Source organism: Polyodon spathula, chromosome 15 (assembly GCF_017654505.1).
Source record: "Polyodon spathula isolate WHYD16114869_AA chromosome 15, ASM1765450v1, whole genome shotgun sequence".
NCBI lineage: Eukaryota > Metazoa > Chordata > Actinopteri > Acipenseriformes > Polyodontidae > Polyodon > Polyodon spathula.
In genome coordinates, this window is record NC_054548.1 from 1,524,136 (window position 1) to 1,540,511 (window position 16,376).

The window sequence follows — 16,376 nt, forward strand, 5'->3', positions numbered from 1 at the left end:
ATGAAGTACACTGCAGGATGTGGAGTGCAACTTCTATTTTTAAAAACATTGGTACCGCAATGGGGTGATTACAATTTATTCCAGCGAGAGGCATTTGAACTCTATCCAGAGCTTTCGCTTATACATAATTTAAAACCACCCTCAGCTTCAGGTTCCTTAAGGAATCCATTACAATAATATACTTGTATTACAACCAGCTTTTTGTAATATTAATAACATATATGCTTTTCTGTTGTTTTCGATATATAGGTTTGCTGATACTGAAAATAAAAGATCTAGACCATTATTATGCTCTTGTCCGTATAACCAAAAATAAAGTTTAACAATAAGCACTCACTGCACGGTGGTGACTTGTGGATTGGTGGATGCTGTTTATATGAATTAACATAACAGTTCATTCAGAGCATACTTAATATGATTTGACAAATATGTTTCAGTTTGCCTTGTACGGTAAATTTGCAAATGCTGGGCACGAACCAGCGACCTTGCACTGCAAGCAAGTAAGTGTCTTAACCACAATGCAAAAGAGAGGACAGGATAGAATCCGTAATGTATCACACAGCACTGCCCGTTACAGACGTATGAAGATGAACTGACACGAGAAGAGTTTATACATTTATTAAACAAGTCCTGAAATCTCAGGAAGCATGGGGCCTGGGAATAAAAAAGGAATTAATACATCATTGATAGGTCCAGCTAGTGACCCAAACACAGTAAATACAGTCTCACTCAAGATTAACTTTGAACTCAGCAACCTGTAAAACGTTCAGTACGCATTCATTATTGCATTAGCCACATTCATTTTCAATGAGACAGTGTTTAGTGTCTGATGCAATGGGGCCTACAGGAGGATCTGGAAATAGAAGGGTTAATTTACTGTAATATGTTTTGAAATAGAGAACTAGTAGAACTGCATTGGCTTTCAAACAACAAAATACAATTGATTGGCTGTGATGCATTTTCTTATTTTCTTGGCAGAACATTTCAAAACACAAGGTCAAATTCAGATCATTCTCAAGGCCATGGAGGAATACTTTTGCCATTTATGGAAATCTCTGCATGTAATCTGTGCTTTGCAAGGTCTATGTTATTGGTTTTGAAAACTAGATTGTTTATCACAAGCATTTCTTGGGACATTTGTAAGATAAATGGGTAAATTAGCGATATGAACTTGCGTGTGCTTTGAGGCAATGGGACCAAACTATGAGGAGGAGGCTAATGGGGCCAACAGTGGCTGGAGGGATCCTGAGCAGTCGGGAACAAAGCAGTTTTGAGTACTTGAGGTTACTAAATGTGTCACACTATGCAGTGGAACACTTGAAGCCCCAAGGAGACAGTAAACTTTAAGCATGTTAAATTAGCAGCTTTGTTTCTGATGTATCATCCGTGACTATTAAACACGCAACATTGCTTAATTCAGAAATACGCAAAGTGACTTCATAAGCTGAGTAACACTTTACAATAAGTGTTTGTAATTACTGTGTAAATGATACCGTTTGTATCAATGATTCAATTGATAAGGTTAAATATAATCCACAAATAAAATGCTCAGTATTCTGTTCTTTTAGACCTTTAAAGTGGGGGTTAACTGTCATTTTACAGGAGAAAACAAAACCATAAATCATAAAATGGGTGTCATATTTAAGAGGCCTTGAGGTGAGTTGCATCTTTCCAGGGAGAACATGTTCATCCCATCATGCAAAGCTCACTGGAGAATGGAGGCTCTTTGGAATGCAGTTCAGCTGATATGGAAAAATTGCATCACTAACAACAAGTGCACCGAGGGCAGATGAACTGCATCAGCACGATAACAACAAAAATGACCTTTTTTTAAATAAGCAGAATATCAGCCTAAACGGCCCTGTTGTAAAAAGCAGCATTAGTGATACACTGAATTATTTCTACCTCAGAAACACAGACGCTTCTCCACAAGCACTAGAAAGGGTTACGCAATGACAGAGACAAATCTAAAACCTTCTTAGTCATGCTCCAATAAAATACATCCAATTTTATTGTTAATGAAACTCTTATTTATTTGCAATACTTACCCTTTTCAAGCTCGTTCAGTACATTTCAAAGTGATACACAATCAGCTTGTTTTAAGTTGCTTGCCAGGAAAATCTTTTCATGCTGTTTTCCTCAAATAGTAAAATACAAAAATCAAAACCATTGATACAAATACTAAAACATGTAAGATAAATATCTAAACTGCTAACACATTTGCAAAACTGATCACCATTGCATTTGTAAACTCACACACAGCAAACCTTTGAACACACCCTCTAATTCTGTGAAGATAATTTCATTCCTAACCTGCACCTATGATTCCTGCAGTATCTTGTATAAAAGTACCAACAGTCCACACATCCACCACCCCTGGAAACCCAATCTGCCCAGCATTAGTTAATATAAAAAAAAATGATATGGAAATGATGTATCCACTATGGCCACATTTCAGGATTGTCCATATAAAAGGAAGAGCTCCCCGAAGAGATGGCCATACTAGACATGAGAGAGATCCAGGACAACATCAGTGAAGAGGAGGATTTGTCTACATTGTGAATACACAATGTGAGCTTGCTGACTGTCGACCAAATTGTCAAGAAGTATGAAACAAGCCCCTTTCAGAGGAACAGTGAAAGGGTAAAGACACTGCATCAGCAGAAATGGCTTCTCTTTTACATAAGTGTAACCTAAGTGGTGCATTGAAATAATAATTATCAAACAGTTTAAAAAAAAAAAAAAAGGAAGTAGCAATATATATGTAACTATATCCCCTTCGGTCACAATAGTTGAATTATATTTTTAAACATTTTAAAACAGTTAGTCAGAACTTCTGCCCACCACCAAATACCCTTTAACCTGTGCATTATAAATCTCTCCACTCTGCTGGAACCCGCGTTCACCAAGTACAGCATGAAACTGCAGCGCTCCTCACAGGAATGAGCCTCAGTGCACGTGCTGTCATGGGTGTGGCTTGATTAGAAGGTTGTCAAAGGTCACTGTGGCATCATGGGGCAAGAGCACAATTAAAGATAGTTGTTGCTATGGTGGCCTACTAATCAGAGGGTAAATACAGTTTATGGTCACTCTACAAGCCTGTAACATCCATGTGTAACCTCTATACTGTTCATCTTCACAGCAGCAGACAATCAGGAGGTAATGAACTACTGTGCGAGTAAAAAGTGGAAGAAGCTCCGAGTGGTTTGTGAAGGTGAGTTGAGCACAGTAACAGTTCTGAGAGCAGATACTGTACCTGCCCATGCTTGTTTATTTCATTTCCTGTATAGTCCTGGGCCATGCTGCTTGAGGTATTTGCACTAATTCATGAGGATGGGCACTACAAAGACACAATGTAAATCATGTGACTGTGGAGATGAACTAGAGTATGGTACTTTTTAATTCAAGTCCAGACCGGTCACTGCCAAGTACAGCCAAGTCTGAACCCTTGTTTAATATAACAATAGTATGTGTAGAAAGCACTTTATTTAATAGGAGTGAATATGACAGTAATATGTTATATGTTAATATTGTATACACTGTACTTTAAGTACTGTGTAAGTTTACACTTTTTTTTTTTTAATTGGCAATCACACAGAAGTTTGTATCTAGATTGAGCCGGTAGTCTAAGCATACCTTTTTATGCAACTTTTCTATTTTGCAATTGTCTTGTGTTTAGCTGTGAGTTTTATTGCTTTCATTGCGTATCTGCATGTCATGTGTTGAAATGTAATGCATTGTTTGGAAGTGACATTCTCAGCCCGGCAAACCAAAATAACTGAACTCAGCCACTCATATCTAATGACTTGTTATGTTATGGAAACGCAGGGATTCCCTACTCATTTATTCCAGCTGAAACTGGTTCAGTAGGTATTTCTATAGTTCAGCAAGTCAGGGTTGTGGAATCCATTATCGAGTGTGTTCATCCTATCTCATCATTTTGGTTGTGGGAAGTCTGTGTGCAGGAGAATATCAGAAAGTGAGATCGCTGTTATGGTATAACCTCAAAGCTGTCTCGTATTTCTTCCACATGGGTTCGCGAAGGCAGGGCAGTTTGAATGGTCTGCTGTGATTCAGTCCCTCATTCAAAAAAGGAAAAAGGATATATATATATATATATATATATATATATATATATATATATATATATATATATATAAAATATAGAACTGTATTTAAATAAAATAACTGATCTCTGTGCAGTAGCCCAGATGCCCGCAGCCAGGCCACAGCCCACCCAAGTTCTGTGACAGGCTCTCGCATGATCAGATAAATTGCAGTTTCAAAAGGGTTCAGTCATATGTTAAAAAGGTGTTTCTTTCTGGTTTTTAGTTGTTTCTGTCCATTCTTTGCCCCTCGGCTTAGTTAAGCTAGCCCCTTGTATTTGATGCAGGGTTCATTTTAAATGATTGGAGGCCTGCCTTTTTCCTAGGGATAAGGCTCCATTTTCCTATACTTCTTATCACTGATCCATTTTTTAAACACCAGGCTCATATGCACTGGGACTGAGTGCACATGGTTTCCTTAGAATCTCGATCCCTCAGGTTCTTGGTTCGAGACTCTGTGCCACATTATTAAAAAAAAAATGAATGGAGGTTTTGTTTCAAGTTACATATTTATATAAACACAAATCCAAATGTGCAAAGTTTAGCAAACCATCTATGAACAAACCAACCAAAAAACAAACCATCTCACTCTTTAACTGCTGTGCTGTCTCTGGTTACTAGTATTTATATCTACAAACTTGTGTTGGCAAAAGAAAGCTAAGCCAAGTTCTACTGTGGATACCTCTAACCAGGTCGAGGTGCATTTCTCGCACACTCTTTGCTGTGTCATACTTTGTCTGTTAAGAGAAAATACACTCTCAAATTGATTAGAGGTAGCCACCAAACAAGTCTAGAATTATCTGTCATTGACATTCTTAGTGTGAGATCCACAATATCAGTGACATTCCAAGTGTAGTTGAGATCTACACAGTGAAATTCTAAGTGTAGTTGAGTTCTGCACTCTCAATGAAATTATAAGTGTACTTGAAATCTACAATCTCAGTGAAATTCCAAGTGTAGTTGAGTTCTGCACTCTCAATGAAATTATAAGTGTAGTTGAGATCTACAATCTCAGTGAAATTCCAAGTGTAGTTGAGTTCTGCACTCTCAATGAAATTATAAGTGTACTTGAGATCTACAATCTCAGTGAAATTCCAAGTGTAGTTGAGATCTACAATCTCAGTGAAATTCCAAGTGTACTTGAGATCTACAATCTCAGTGAAATTCTAAGTGTACTTGAGATCTACAATCTCAGTGAAATTCCAAGTGTACTTGAGATCTACAATCTCAGTGAAATTCTAAGTGTACTTGAGATCTACAATCTCAGTGAAATTCCAAGTGTAGTTGAGATCTACAATCTCAGTGAAATTCCAAGTGTAGTTGAGATCTACAATCTCAGTGAAATTCTAAGTGTAGTTGAGATCTACAATCTCAGTGAAATTCTAAGTGTAGTTGAGATCTACAATCTCAGTGAAATTCTAAGTGTAGTTGAGATCTACAATCTCAGTGAAATTCCAAGTGTAGTTGAGATCTACAATCTCAGTGAAATTCTAAGTGTAGTTGAGATCTACAATCTCAGTGAAATTCTAAGTGTAGTTGAGATCTACAATCTCAGTGAAATTCTAAGTGTAGTTGAGATCTACAATCTCAGTGAAATTCTAAGTGTAGTTGAGATCTACAATCTCAGTGAAATTCTAAGTGTAGTTGAGATCTACAATCTCAGTGAAATTCTAAGTGTAGTTGAGATCTACAATCTCAGTGAAATTCAAAGTGTAGTTGAGATCTACAATCTCAGTGAAATTCAAAGTGTAGTTGAGATCTACAATCTCAGTGAAATTCTAAGTGTAGTTGAGATCTACAATCTCAGTGAAATTCAAAGTGTAGTTGAGATCTACAATCTCAGTGAAATTCTAAGTGTAGTTGAGATCTACAATCTCAGTGAAATTCTAAGTGTAGTTGAGATCTACAATCTCAGTGAAATTCTAAGTGTAGTTGAGATCTACAATCTCGGTGAAATTCTAAGTGTAGTTGAGATCTACAATCTCAGTGAAATTCCAAGTGTAGTTGAGATCTACAATCTCAGTGAAATTCTAAGTGTAGTTGAGATCTACAATCTCGGTGAAATTCTAAGTGTAGTTGAGATCTACAATCTCAGTGAAATTCCAAGTGTAGTTGAGATCTACAATCTCGGTGAAATTCTAAGTGTAGTTGAGATCTACAATCTCAGTGAAATTCTAAGTGTAGTTGAGATCTACAATCTCAGTGAAATTCTAAGTGTAGTTGAGATCTACAATCTCAGTGAAATTCTAAGTGTAGTTGAGATCTACAATCTCAGTGAAATTCTAAGTGTAGTTGAGATCTACAATCTCAGTGAAATTCCAAGTGTAGTTGAGATCTACAATCTCGGTGAAATTCTAAGTGTAGTTGAGATCTACAATCTCGGTGAAATTCTAAGTGTAGTTGAGATCTGCACAGTGAAATTCTAAGTGTAGTTGAGATCTACAATCTCGGTGAAATTCTAAGTGTAGTTGAGATCTGCACAGTGAAATTCTAAGTGTAGTTGCTGCTAATAGCTGCTAATAGGTTCCAATGGGGACGTGACAAAATGGCATTTGCAACGTGGTCCCACTCTCCAACGATGCTGACCACTCCCTATTAGTGAGTAAATTAGGGATGCACAACCCTTTTTGTCGTCTCAGAAAGTATCTTTATCCACAGAAATGCCTCTTTGGTGTCATTTGCGTATATGAAACTAAAATGTTCTTAACGAGCCTTTTACGTAACGTGTTGTGTCATAAATTGAAAAGGTAATTATGTATTAACTAACATAGTAAATTATATCCATTGTTCATATTAAACCCATAATCAACATGAATCCATTGTAAGCAGTCACAAATAAAGATGAAGTGTGACTGTCCATAACCAGAAGTACTGCTCACAGATGCACCCCAGCCCTGCTTTCGGTTACACAGGGCTCACAGTAGAACTGGTTTCCAGATGAAACCAAGTCAAGAATAAACTTTAGTGGCAAGATTGAAGCTTTTTGTTTTCTTCATCATTACCTGGGCATTTCCCAACCCACAGTAAGGGTAATTAGCATGTTCTTCAGACAGCAATGCCCAGTCTGGGCTCCGTAAGGCTTGTTTGGACACCAGACTCCTCCTGCTCCACTGAACAGTCAGCAAGCAGGGAGGAGGGAACTGGAAATATCACAGTTACAGACTCCTCTGATGTGAAATAATCACACACAAAATTCACTTCACAACGCACTGCTTAAAACTATAAAGTTATATATATAATATGAATATTTGTATTAATTGCTTTCAAATCACACTCCTTAAACACATAATTATTCCACATAAAAGCCTGTAGTAATGTCTGAAGCATTCTCAGCCAGGTATAAGAAGTGGCTGGAGTACTTGTGACGCCCTATCCAGCAAAGTAGTACACTTAAATTTATGTCTGAAGTAACCTAGTTATCCTTCCAGATGGATTTAATTTGCTATCAGGTCATGCTGGTTCAGAAGTTGGTTAAACTTCACAGAAAAATGTTGTTCCAATTTAAACATTTAGCTGGACACCAGTTCACCAGCCAATAATTGCATTTTCAGGCCCACAAAGGCACAGATTCAAGTCAAGGTATAAAGTAACAAGTCCATAGCTTGAGTCTGCTCAGATACAAGCTGTCTTTGCGTGTGTATTATGGGTTGGTTTGTAGCTCATGGTCTGGATGCTGATTTACCTGAAAGATTCAAATTGAAATTGGCAGTTGAAAACAGAGATTGTTATCCAGGTAGAGTCTGGTAAAATGAGAGAAGGGAAACACTTGAGGCTGGGTGCCTTTCCCAATTGGAGGGAAGCTGACATGGTCACATACTGTACCTAGCCTCCTTAGGAAGCTTATTAAATAATGCCATCACCCCGAAGTGTCTGTAATTTTCCATTGGGGGGAAAATGCACTTTGGGAGCAAAAAAAATCTGTAAGGATGTTTAAGTCACACATATTTTTGTATTTGACTGTTTTCGCTGAGCCTCACAGGTTCACAAAATAATTACATCAAGACACGCTACTCACCTTAACGCCCCAATGTTACCATAGCAACCATGAAACGTCACCTTTGTTTTTGTCTGTATAGTCGTAGTTCCTCTGCACTAAGATAAATACCATGACTGCACTGGGCTTTGTAATTCCTAATTGAACAACCATAAGCTATGAGTTAAGACTGTAAAATGAAACTTGCCCTGCAGTTTTGGCTAGTCTTTTAAAAATGCTTGAAAATGCGTACTGGAATTGACGCTGAGTGAGGGAACGCACTTCCGTCCATTTCGTGTTACGTGTTCGCCTTGCAGGTGCTGAAGGATAGCGGTCTTGGCACCATTCATAATCTTTTCAGTAAAATAACGTCGACATTCAGCCACATTGATTACGGAAATTATTCAGAAGATGGTAGCAAAACAGAGAATCCGAATGGCAAATGAGAAACACAGCAAAAACATCACACAGAGGGGAAACGTTGCAAAGACCCTGGTAAGAAACAGGTCCATTCAATGAACGACTGTCTCGCTGAGCTCGTGTCTAACGTGAAAGGAATTCATTGCAACAGCTTAAGATTTTTTTTTTTTTTTAAATCAGCAAAATTGCCTGTTAAAAGAATAGTGTAGTGTGAACACCTTGTTTAATAAATTAAGAATGTATACGCCACAGAAAATGCAATCGTGGTTTGCTTGCTAACATGTCATTGTAGATAAGTGCATGTCTCAATTCAAGCTAACCCTTTGCGATTTCAGTCAGTGTGTAGTTTTTTTTTTTTTTTTTTTTAAACCACAGCCTATATAACTTCATTATCATTTTGGACGCTGTCAATACACCGAGAGGGAATACCCCCTCCCTGTGTTTAGACAATGCTACGATTCTTCGGGTTAAATGCTCGCCCAATCCAGAGATTTCAAGTGCTTTAGGACACAAGGCAAACCCTTCGCCCTATCTTACGACTTGCTTTCCTTGGTGCTGATCTATGTGGGGGCTGTATAGTAAAGGCTGGCACAGTATCGTTTTGCTTTTGAAACATATCACTGACTGCACCTTTTTCTTCTGTTTTCCCCCACATTTCATGTGTTGTTGGTTCTTAATCTGGCAACAGTAACATGCATTCTGCAGTCATGCAGTACCGTCATTATGACAAGAACACATTGGGGTTCTGCATTCTGTTTGTATAGGAATGCGATCAGACTTTGCATGGGTATTTGTTTGGTAACATTCCCCTCATAGCTGTAGATCACACGAGTTAGACAGCCCTCATAAGGTTGTTCTTTACCTGTGGGTTATATGTGTGGTGCATGTAGGAGGCTGTGTGGTCCAGTGGTTAAAGAAAGGGGCCTGTAACCAGGAGGCCCTTGGTTCAAATCCCAGCTTAGCCACTGACTCATTGTGTGACCCTGAGCAAGTCACTTAATGTCTTTGTGCTCTGTCTTTGGGGTGTGATGTTGTTGTAAGTGAGTCTGATGCATAGTTCACACGCCCTAGTCTTGTATCTTGTAAAGTGCTTTGTGATGGTGGTCTGCTGTGAAAAGTGCTATATGAAGATTGCTATTTATTATTAACTTATGTACATGTGCTGGTTTATTCCAGAGACCACAAGAAGAGAAATATCCAGTGGGACCCTGGCTGTTGGCCCTTTTTGTATTTGTTGTATGCGGATCAGGTAAGAATATCTTTCAGTGTCTATGGATTAATGTGTGTAAAGCATTCGTTCATTAGTAGTGGGATTACAGAATGGCACCTGATTGTTAGGGCAGCAGTTGTTGTTTCCATTGTTTTCAATACATTATACATTATGTCCACAATGTATTACTGAGCATGTATTAACCCCAGTAATGATCCATGAAGCAGAGGCCCAGTCTGTACATGCATGTTGAGAACAGCTTTTCCAGCTGTGTTCTTACTGGCTAGTTCTGGCCTCCAATTTCCTTGATTGAGCTTGTGAAGGCACAGACACCTGATTGGCTAAGCTTTAAAGGCTGTATCTTGGGGACAGCATGCCCAAATTCGATTTAACTTTTTCAAGGATGCCTAGGCTTACTGTACATCGAATACAGTCTTTGCTATACAAACCCCAACGCAGCACTGCACTACTGTGGAAGCCTCTGTTTCTGATAGGGTAAAGAGCTGTCTGCCTGCTCATATTTATATAAAAAATTGAAGACTGAGATAGTCTGGATTCTATCAGTTTAACAATAGGGTTACATCAAAAACAGAATCTGACTGCTTTTCACTCCATGCTTCCTGTCTATATAAGGGTGACAGTTTATTTTCCTGGCTCACCTAGTAAAAGCACTGGTGAGTGTCAGGCAGTAGGGAGAGTAACGCCAGTGTGGTTCCAATCCTCTTTGCTCTGATTTATTGGTTTTATCTGGGGTTCCACAGGGAGCGCTGCATTGTGCTTTGCGCTTACCTGAGATTAAGGAGGAACGATTTCCCAGATTGAGCCCTGCCCAGGTTTCAGTAGCTGGGTAACAGCAGTTGTTTTGGTTGGTAAAAAGAGGCGTCAAGTCAATCGCCTCTGGTTGGTAAGTGGGTAAAACATGTTAACATTGTCCAAGGCTTTGAGTTAATATATCATATATATCACAGCCTATATACTGTGCCACTGGAAAGGTTATCCTCGCTGCTCACTGCATAAGGAAGACATTTACAATGTATATATTGCTCTGTATTTAGGGCTATGTCTTACCACTGGATCCCCTATTTGGCTGCAGTTGCCTTTAAAAATAACTTTTATAAAAACCGAAAGCCACGCTCACCTGGGCAGACCAAGCATCAGAGCTGGATTACACAAGAGATACAAAAGAAAGAATTCCAATCAATGGGCTGTGCTTTACAGTACCCAGCTGGACCATTCAGAAGTCATTAGTCATGAAGCCACTAACACCCTCAATCCTTGTTATCACATCAAACCATATTCCATGGATTGATAATTTAATCTTACTTTACAGACATAAGTCTTGAAAAAAATAAAATAATACAGTGCAGCCCCTTTATGCAGTATAATCGTTGAGACCGTGCTATTTGTGTTCTGTCTTATAGCGAGAATAGAAGTGCAAGTGCAATGGCATTACAGGTAACATGGGACCCACGGCAATGCTGCATTATAACCGGTCCAGCAGCATTAGGGACCTCTTTATAAAGGGGAGTGCAGTCATCAGAGTAATTGAGAATTCACATAACAGCCTAACATGTCCTTAAGTAATTGAAATTCAGTTGTATAATATTGCATGAAATTGTATTACTTTTTATGCAGGTTTAAGAAATGATATACCAGAACACAAATGGTTTCTAGACCCATGGTGACAACACAGCAGAGCGGTTAAAATAAATCAGATTTTATTATAAACACTGAATAAAGTCGACCTGTTTAAATGACTATTTTAAATACAGTATAATACATACATAAAGAACTCCAGATAATTTCCACATCAGTAATACAGTGTCTGACAGGTCTCGTTGCTCCTATGCTTGTTCAGAATGGCCAATCTGCTGTTCTTTATAGTTGGTCTTCATTCATTTATTAGAGACACTGAAGACTGGCATCATTCTCTGTCCTACCCTAAAGCCTAATGTGTTTAACAGTGTTATTATTTTGGAGGGTGCCACTCTGTTGTGCTTTTCTCATGGATGGTTTGTGTTCAGTGCCAGTCTTTCACCTCTGTGGAGCTTGGGTTTCAATCTGGCTTAGCCCTCTGTGGACGGCAGGCATCATCACGAAACTGCCATGCAATTCAGCACAGCTGCAGTGTTTTCTTTGGAGAGGCCCAGGGCTGAACGACAGGGGTACTTAGGATCAGGACCTGGGCATCGCTTGCTGTGCAAATACAGTTCAGCCCATACCATGACAGGTTACAGCCAGATCTCAGGATCCCTTTCTCTCTTACTAATAGTAAATTTACAAGTGCAAATGTTAAACAAAAGGTTTCTAGCCGAGTCCATGTCATTGGATCTTTTTGTGCCCCAGTCTCATCTTTACTAATATTTACAGGGCACACATTACATGAGTAATCACAATAATAGGGTAATCATTAGGTACCTACCTGGTAATTACTGCTATACTATTTATTATTATAGTAATTAAAAATGTTATTAAGCTCCATGTCATTTTAATGTATTAATAGCACAGTTATGGTGCCACACGATATTGTACGAGCATGGGTCCTATAACTGAAAGCTTACCTTGTTACTTGCAAAGTGTTGCATTTTTATATACCTTATTAATATACATTCAAACATGTCTAACAAATAGCTGGCCCCAGGTGCAGTGCAGTTACCTTGTGTAGGCTCAGTGTTGTGTTAAGGTACATTGAGACTCATCAGTACACAGCAACTGCCACATTCCCAACACTGAACCCTAGTCAACCTAATGGACTAAATCTGTACTCCTATATAACTGGAATAAATTACTTTGCCTGCTTATGATTCATGACATAATTCAGTGGGTATTCTTTCTATAATGACCTAAATGCCATGTATTTTCCCTAGTAATATCTATATAATAAAAAAGGTGCATATAGTGCTGAGAATGTTTTGCAGCCCAGTAAATTGTATTGAACGATGTCACTTGGACCTGCTTCTGTTCTTTCTATTGCAGCTATCTTTCAGATAATACAGAGTATTAGAATGGGCATGTGAGGACCTGCAGTTTCTGTGGACCCTTTCTTCACTCTGCAGTTTTGTGCACCAGTAGCAGTTTTGGAGCTGCACAATTAATGGAAAACAAAAAAAAAAGAATCTTGCTGGATTTCGCCTGCACATTCAGTTCTTAAGTGCAGTCCAGAAAACCTGTTCTTGGTGCATACATGTTTGAAATGTCCTTGACAATGGGGACGCCTTGCTTTTATACTGACTCTGTGGTTTAACCATATTGGTTGGCTGTAGCAGTGCTGTCTGTGTTTGTTTCACCTGACTAATGTATGTGTTCAAAAATGTAATTGCTCAATACTATGTACCATAATTCATTTCTTCTATTATGTGTGTATGATCTATAGAGTACATTTTACAAATAAATGTGTTTAATACTCCTGTTTGTTGTGTTTTAAAGACATGGTTTTAGTGATGTCTGTATTTTATACAAGGAGATATTGAATGGTCATTTGGGTGGGGCTTTTAAAAAGATCAGTCACTACATTAAGCTACAAAAACAGGAGCAGCTTTTTGAGGTGTAATTTATTCCTTCATTAGAGTATTGGGAGCTGTGATTAACCTATTAACTGCTGACTGAAATCTGAAAGGCAACATTATCCCTTAAAAACACTTTGTCCAGTTATTATGTAATAAACACAACAGGAGTTTTTTAGGGTGTGTAACTAAAAACATATGAAAACATTATTGATGTAATACCTGATACAAAGCACCTGAACGTGTAGCTTGTAAATAAAGGTGCTGTTCCTTACCGACAAACACCCTGTCCTGTGTGAAGTCAAACGAGAGTTTAATGAGAATCTGGGAATGTGACTAACTGTACTGGACACAAAGAAACTCTGAAGAAAGAGGGGATTAATGCCAAGTCCAGGACATTGTTTGTTGCATGAAGTGATTCCTTTTGAAGCAGGATGTGAATTCATTGATTGACCTGAACAACTGGTTGCTTCCTAAGGACAGAGAATCAAGCAATGTTTACACCAGTGTAATAGTGAATCATGTGTAAAAACATATTTAAAAGGAACAAGTAATGGCTTTTATATAATTTTACATTTCTTCACAAATATAGAACTGATATTTTACACATCAGCTGGGCACCAAAAAGATCATACAAGTCCAGCCATACAGCATGCCACGCAATTTTACATCCAAATAGGATTCGGATATGATGATGTGACAGTGCACCAATGAAGGCACTTTACAACATTTTCTTCAAAGTAATCTTTGAAGTCATGGATGGGTGACAACAGATTTAACAATTCTGCAGATTTCATCTGGCAGATTGCACTTAGCAAAGTCTGCAGTTCAACAATAGGGTCATTCTATGTCAACTCAACCAGAGCTTCCCAGCTTTGCTTATATTTTGTGTAGTGGATACAGGTCAGGTATGAAACCAGGCCAAATCTTTAAGCTGAATGTTGGGCGGGTGCAATCACACTTGAAATGTGTCTCATTTTCAAGTGATTTTGAGGATCTAAAAGTAATATTTATAATGTCAGTAGCCCTAGGAATGTTTGCACAATATAACCCAAAACAACATAAATGCATGTTGTTCTGGTTTTACATTTATTAAACTGAAAGAGAGAGATTACCAACTCAATTAATGTACCACAAGTCCTTCAAATCCTCATCTATAAGCCCACCAAAGGTCAGTTTGTTAACTCGTGTCCCCACAAGGGGGTTCAACCCTTCAAAGACAGGGCTATTTTCAATACTTTCATCCTGAAGTCTTTTTGTACTGTCATTAAATCAGACAGTAAAGTAGGTAGACAGTTGCAGAGTTGCACACAGAAAGTCAGTTAAACTATGAGCACACCTAAGCAAAGTGATATATCTTCTACTTTATAAGGAACATGCACTTAAAAATCACTCAGGAATTAGACAATTGGGCAATTTTTCAATTTTAAGCCCCCCAGCAACACAGAAATACTAAAGCGGTGGTACTTATTTTGCATGGATTTTACAGAAGGCCTCCCTGCTATCTGTACAGATGCATTCATAGGGCTACACTGACATTCTAAAAATCACCCACCCCCTCCTACAAAAGGGGGTGTATCTCAGCAAATCTTCATCATTGAGCTTAAATATTTGGCCTGGTTTCATACCCGAACTGTATCTACCACTACACAAAATATAAGCAAAATGAAAGTCTTGAGTGAGTGATTTTCCTGGATTTTGATTGATTTGACACAGAATGACCCAGTCTTGTGTGTTTACTCTATTAATCCAGCTACAACAAAAAAAGAGCTTGGATTTAGCTCTGTGTATACACTGTCAGTGTTTAGAGTATGGTACCTTAAACAACATGTTAATGAAATATATATCCACCACCATGGCTATGAATAATTACATTTATGTAACCAATTCATGTCTGACATGCAGATTTGCCAGGTTACCTCACAGTGACAGCCACATTAAATTGTGTTGCCAGTAGACATGTTTTTATTATTCCTTAGCAACCATAGATGATGACTGTTTGATAATTTAGCAACAGTAGACTTTTTTTTCTAAACGATTTTCACCCCTGCATGTGTGCCTGCACTATATCTCCATGATCTCTTGGTTTGACTTGCACTTTCTTCAGTACCAAAAGGGAAAGTGAAACAGACGTAAAGCACAATGCTGCTAGCAATGCATTCAGAATGGGCTTGGGAATGTATATTACAAAGAGCAGCAACATATCTGCAGGCATATGTCACACTTGAAAGTGTAAGGCTGAGCAAATCAGTGGGTAGTAAGTGCCATACCAGAACAAGGCTCCTATTAGATACTGACTGGGGATCACATTTCCAAGTGAGATAGCGAGAGAGAAAGAATGAATGAATAAATAAATAAATGACAACCAGTTTTTCTAGGGCCATGAGCCACAGAATATTTTACAAAAATGTGCTGACATCTTACCTAAAGGTATTTGGTAAAAAGGAACCAAATTGTTGTTGTTTTTTTTTTTTTTTTTTTTTTTTAACAAACTACAAAAATAAGACATGTGTATATGTGTGTGTGTGTGTATTCTTCCATTTAAAATAAAAAACACACATTTGTAGTAAGAACTGGCAAGGCAGCTCCACGTTTATATTACAAATGCGCCCCTTGCCCAGCCTGTAAATGTAATACCTTTGCTAGTGCGTCGCCATGGAAGTTTGCCGTTACCAGGATTCCTTAGCAACCAGCATTCAGTTACAGACACTGTCCCCTGCTGAACTTCAGGGATTTCCTGCAAGGTTATGCCACTGGTTGCGATGTTTTATTTACCGTTAAAACAACATAATCTCGTTACAATGAAAGCTTTCACGTGTGCATTGTAGCGCTTCCAAATAATGTTACCCGCGCCATGCCATTTCCTGTTCGCCAGGCGTCACCGGGGAACCCCTCGCACTGGACTACGTGAAGAGGCGGGGATTGGGAGGGACTCCGGGGGAGAAAACACGCTTCAAAACTCCAGCCCGAATTCACAGACTGCTCGGGGTGGTAGAGAGTTCATGTTGAGCAGAAGTTTCACTGTGTATACACAGTACTGTGGGGACAAATGATAAAAATGCACTTAAACCTGTTTACTGGAACATTTACTCTGTCCACAATGACACGCTTGCTTTTTAAGCTTAGCATTTAGAATGGAAATGTTGTGTAAAAAAAATATGCAA

At 38.5% G+C, this 16,376-nt stretch overlaps 1 protein-coding gene across 1 annotated transcript; it reads left to right on the forward strand.

Annotated features, from left to right (window-relative positions):
* The first annotated feature begins 8,204 nt into the window (after window positions 1–8,204).
* On the forward strand, window positions 8,205–16,249 carry LOC121327601 (stress-associated endoplasmic reticulum protein 2). Its single transcript, XM_041271710.1, has 3 exons — window positions 8,205–8,574; window positions 9,676–9,748; window positions 12,686–16,249. The coding sequence occupies exons 1-3, from the start codon at window positions 8,491–8,493 to the stop codon at window positions 12,724–12,726; spliced, it is 198 nt and encodes a 65-aa protein (XP_041127644.1). The 5' UTR covers window positions 8,205–8,490; the 3' UTR covers window positions 12,727–16,249.
* Window positions 16,250–16,376: the final 127 nt, after the last annotated feature.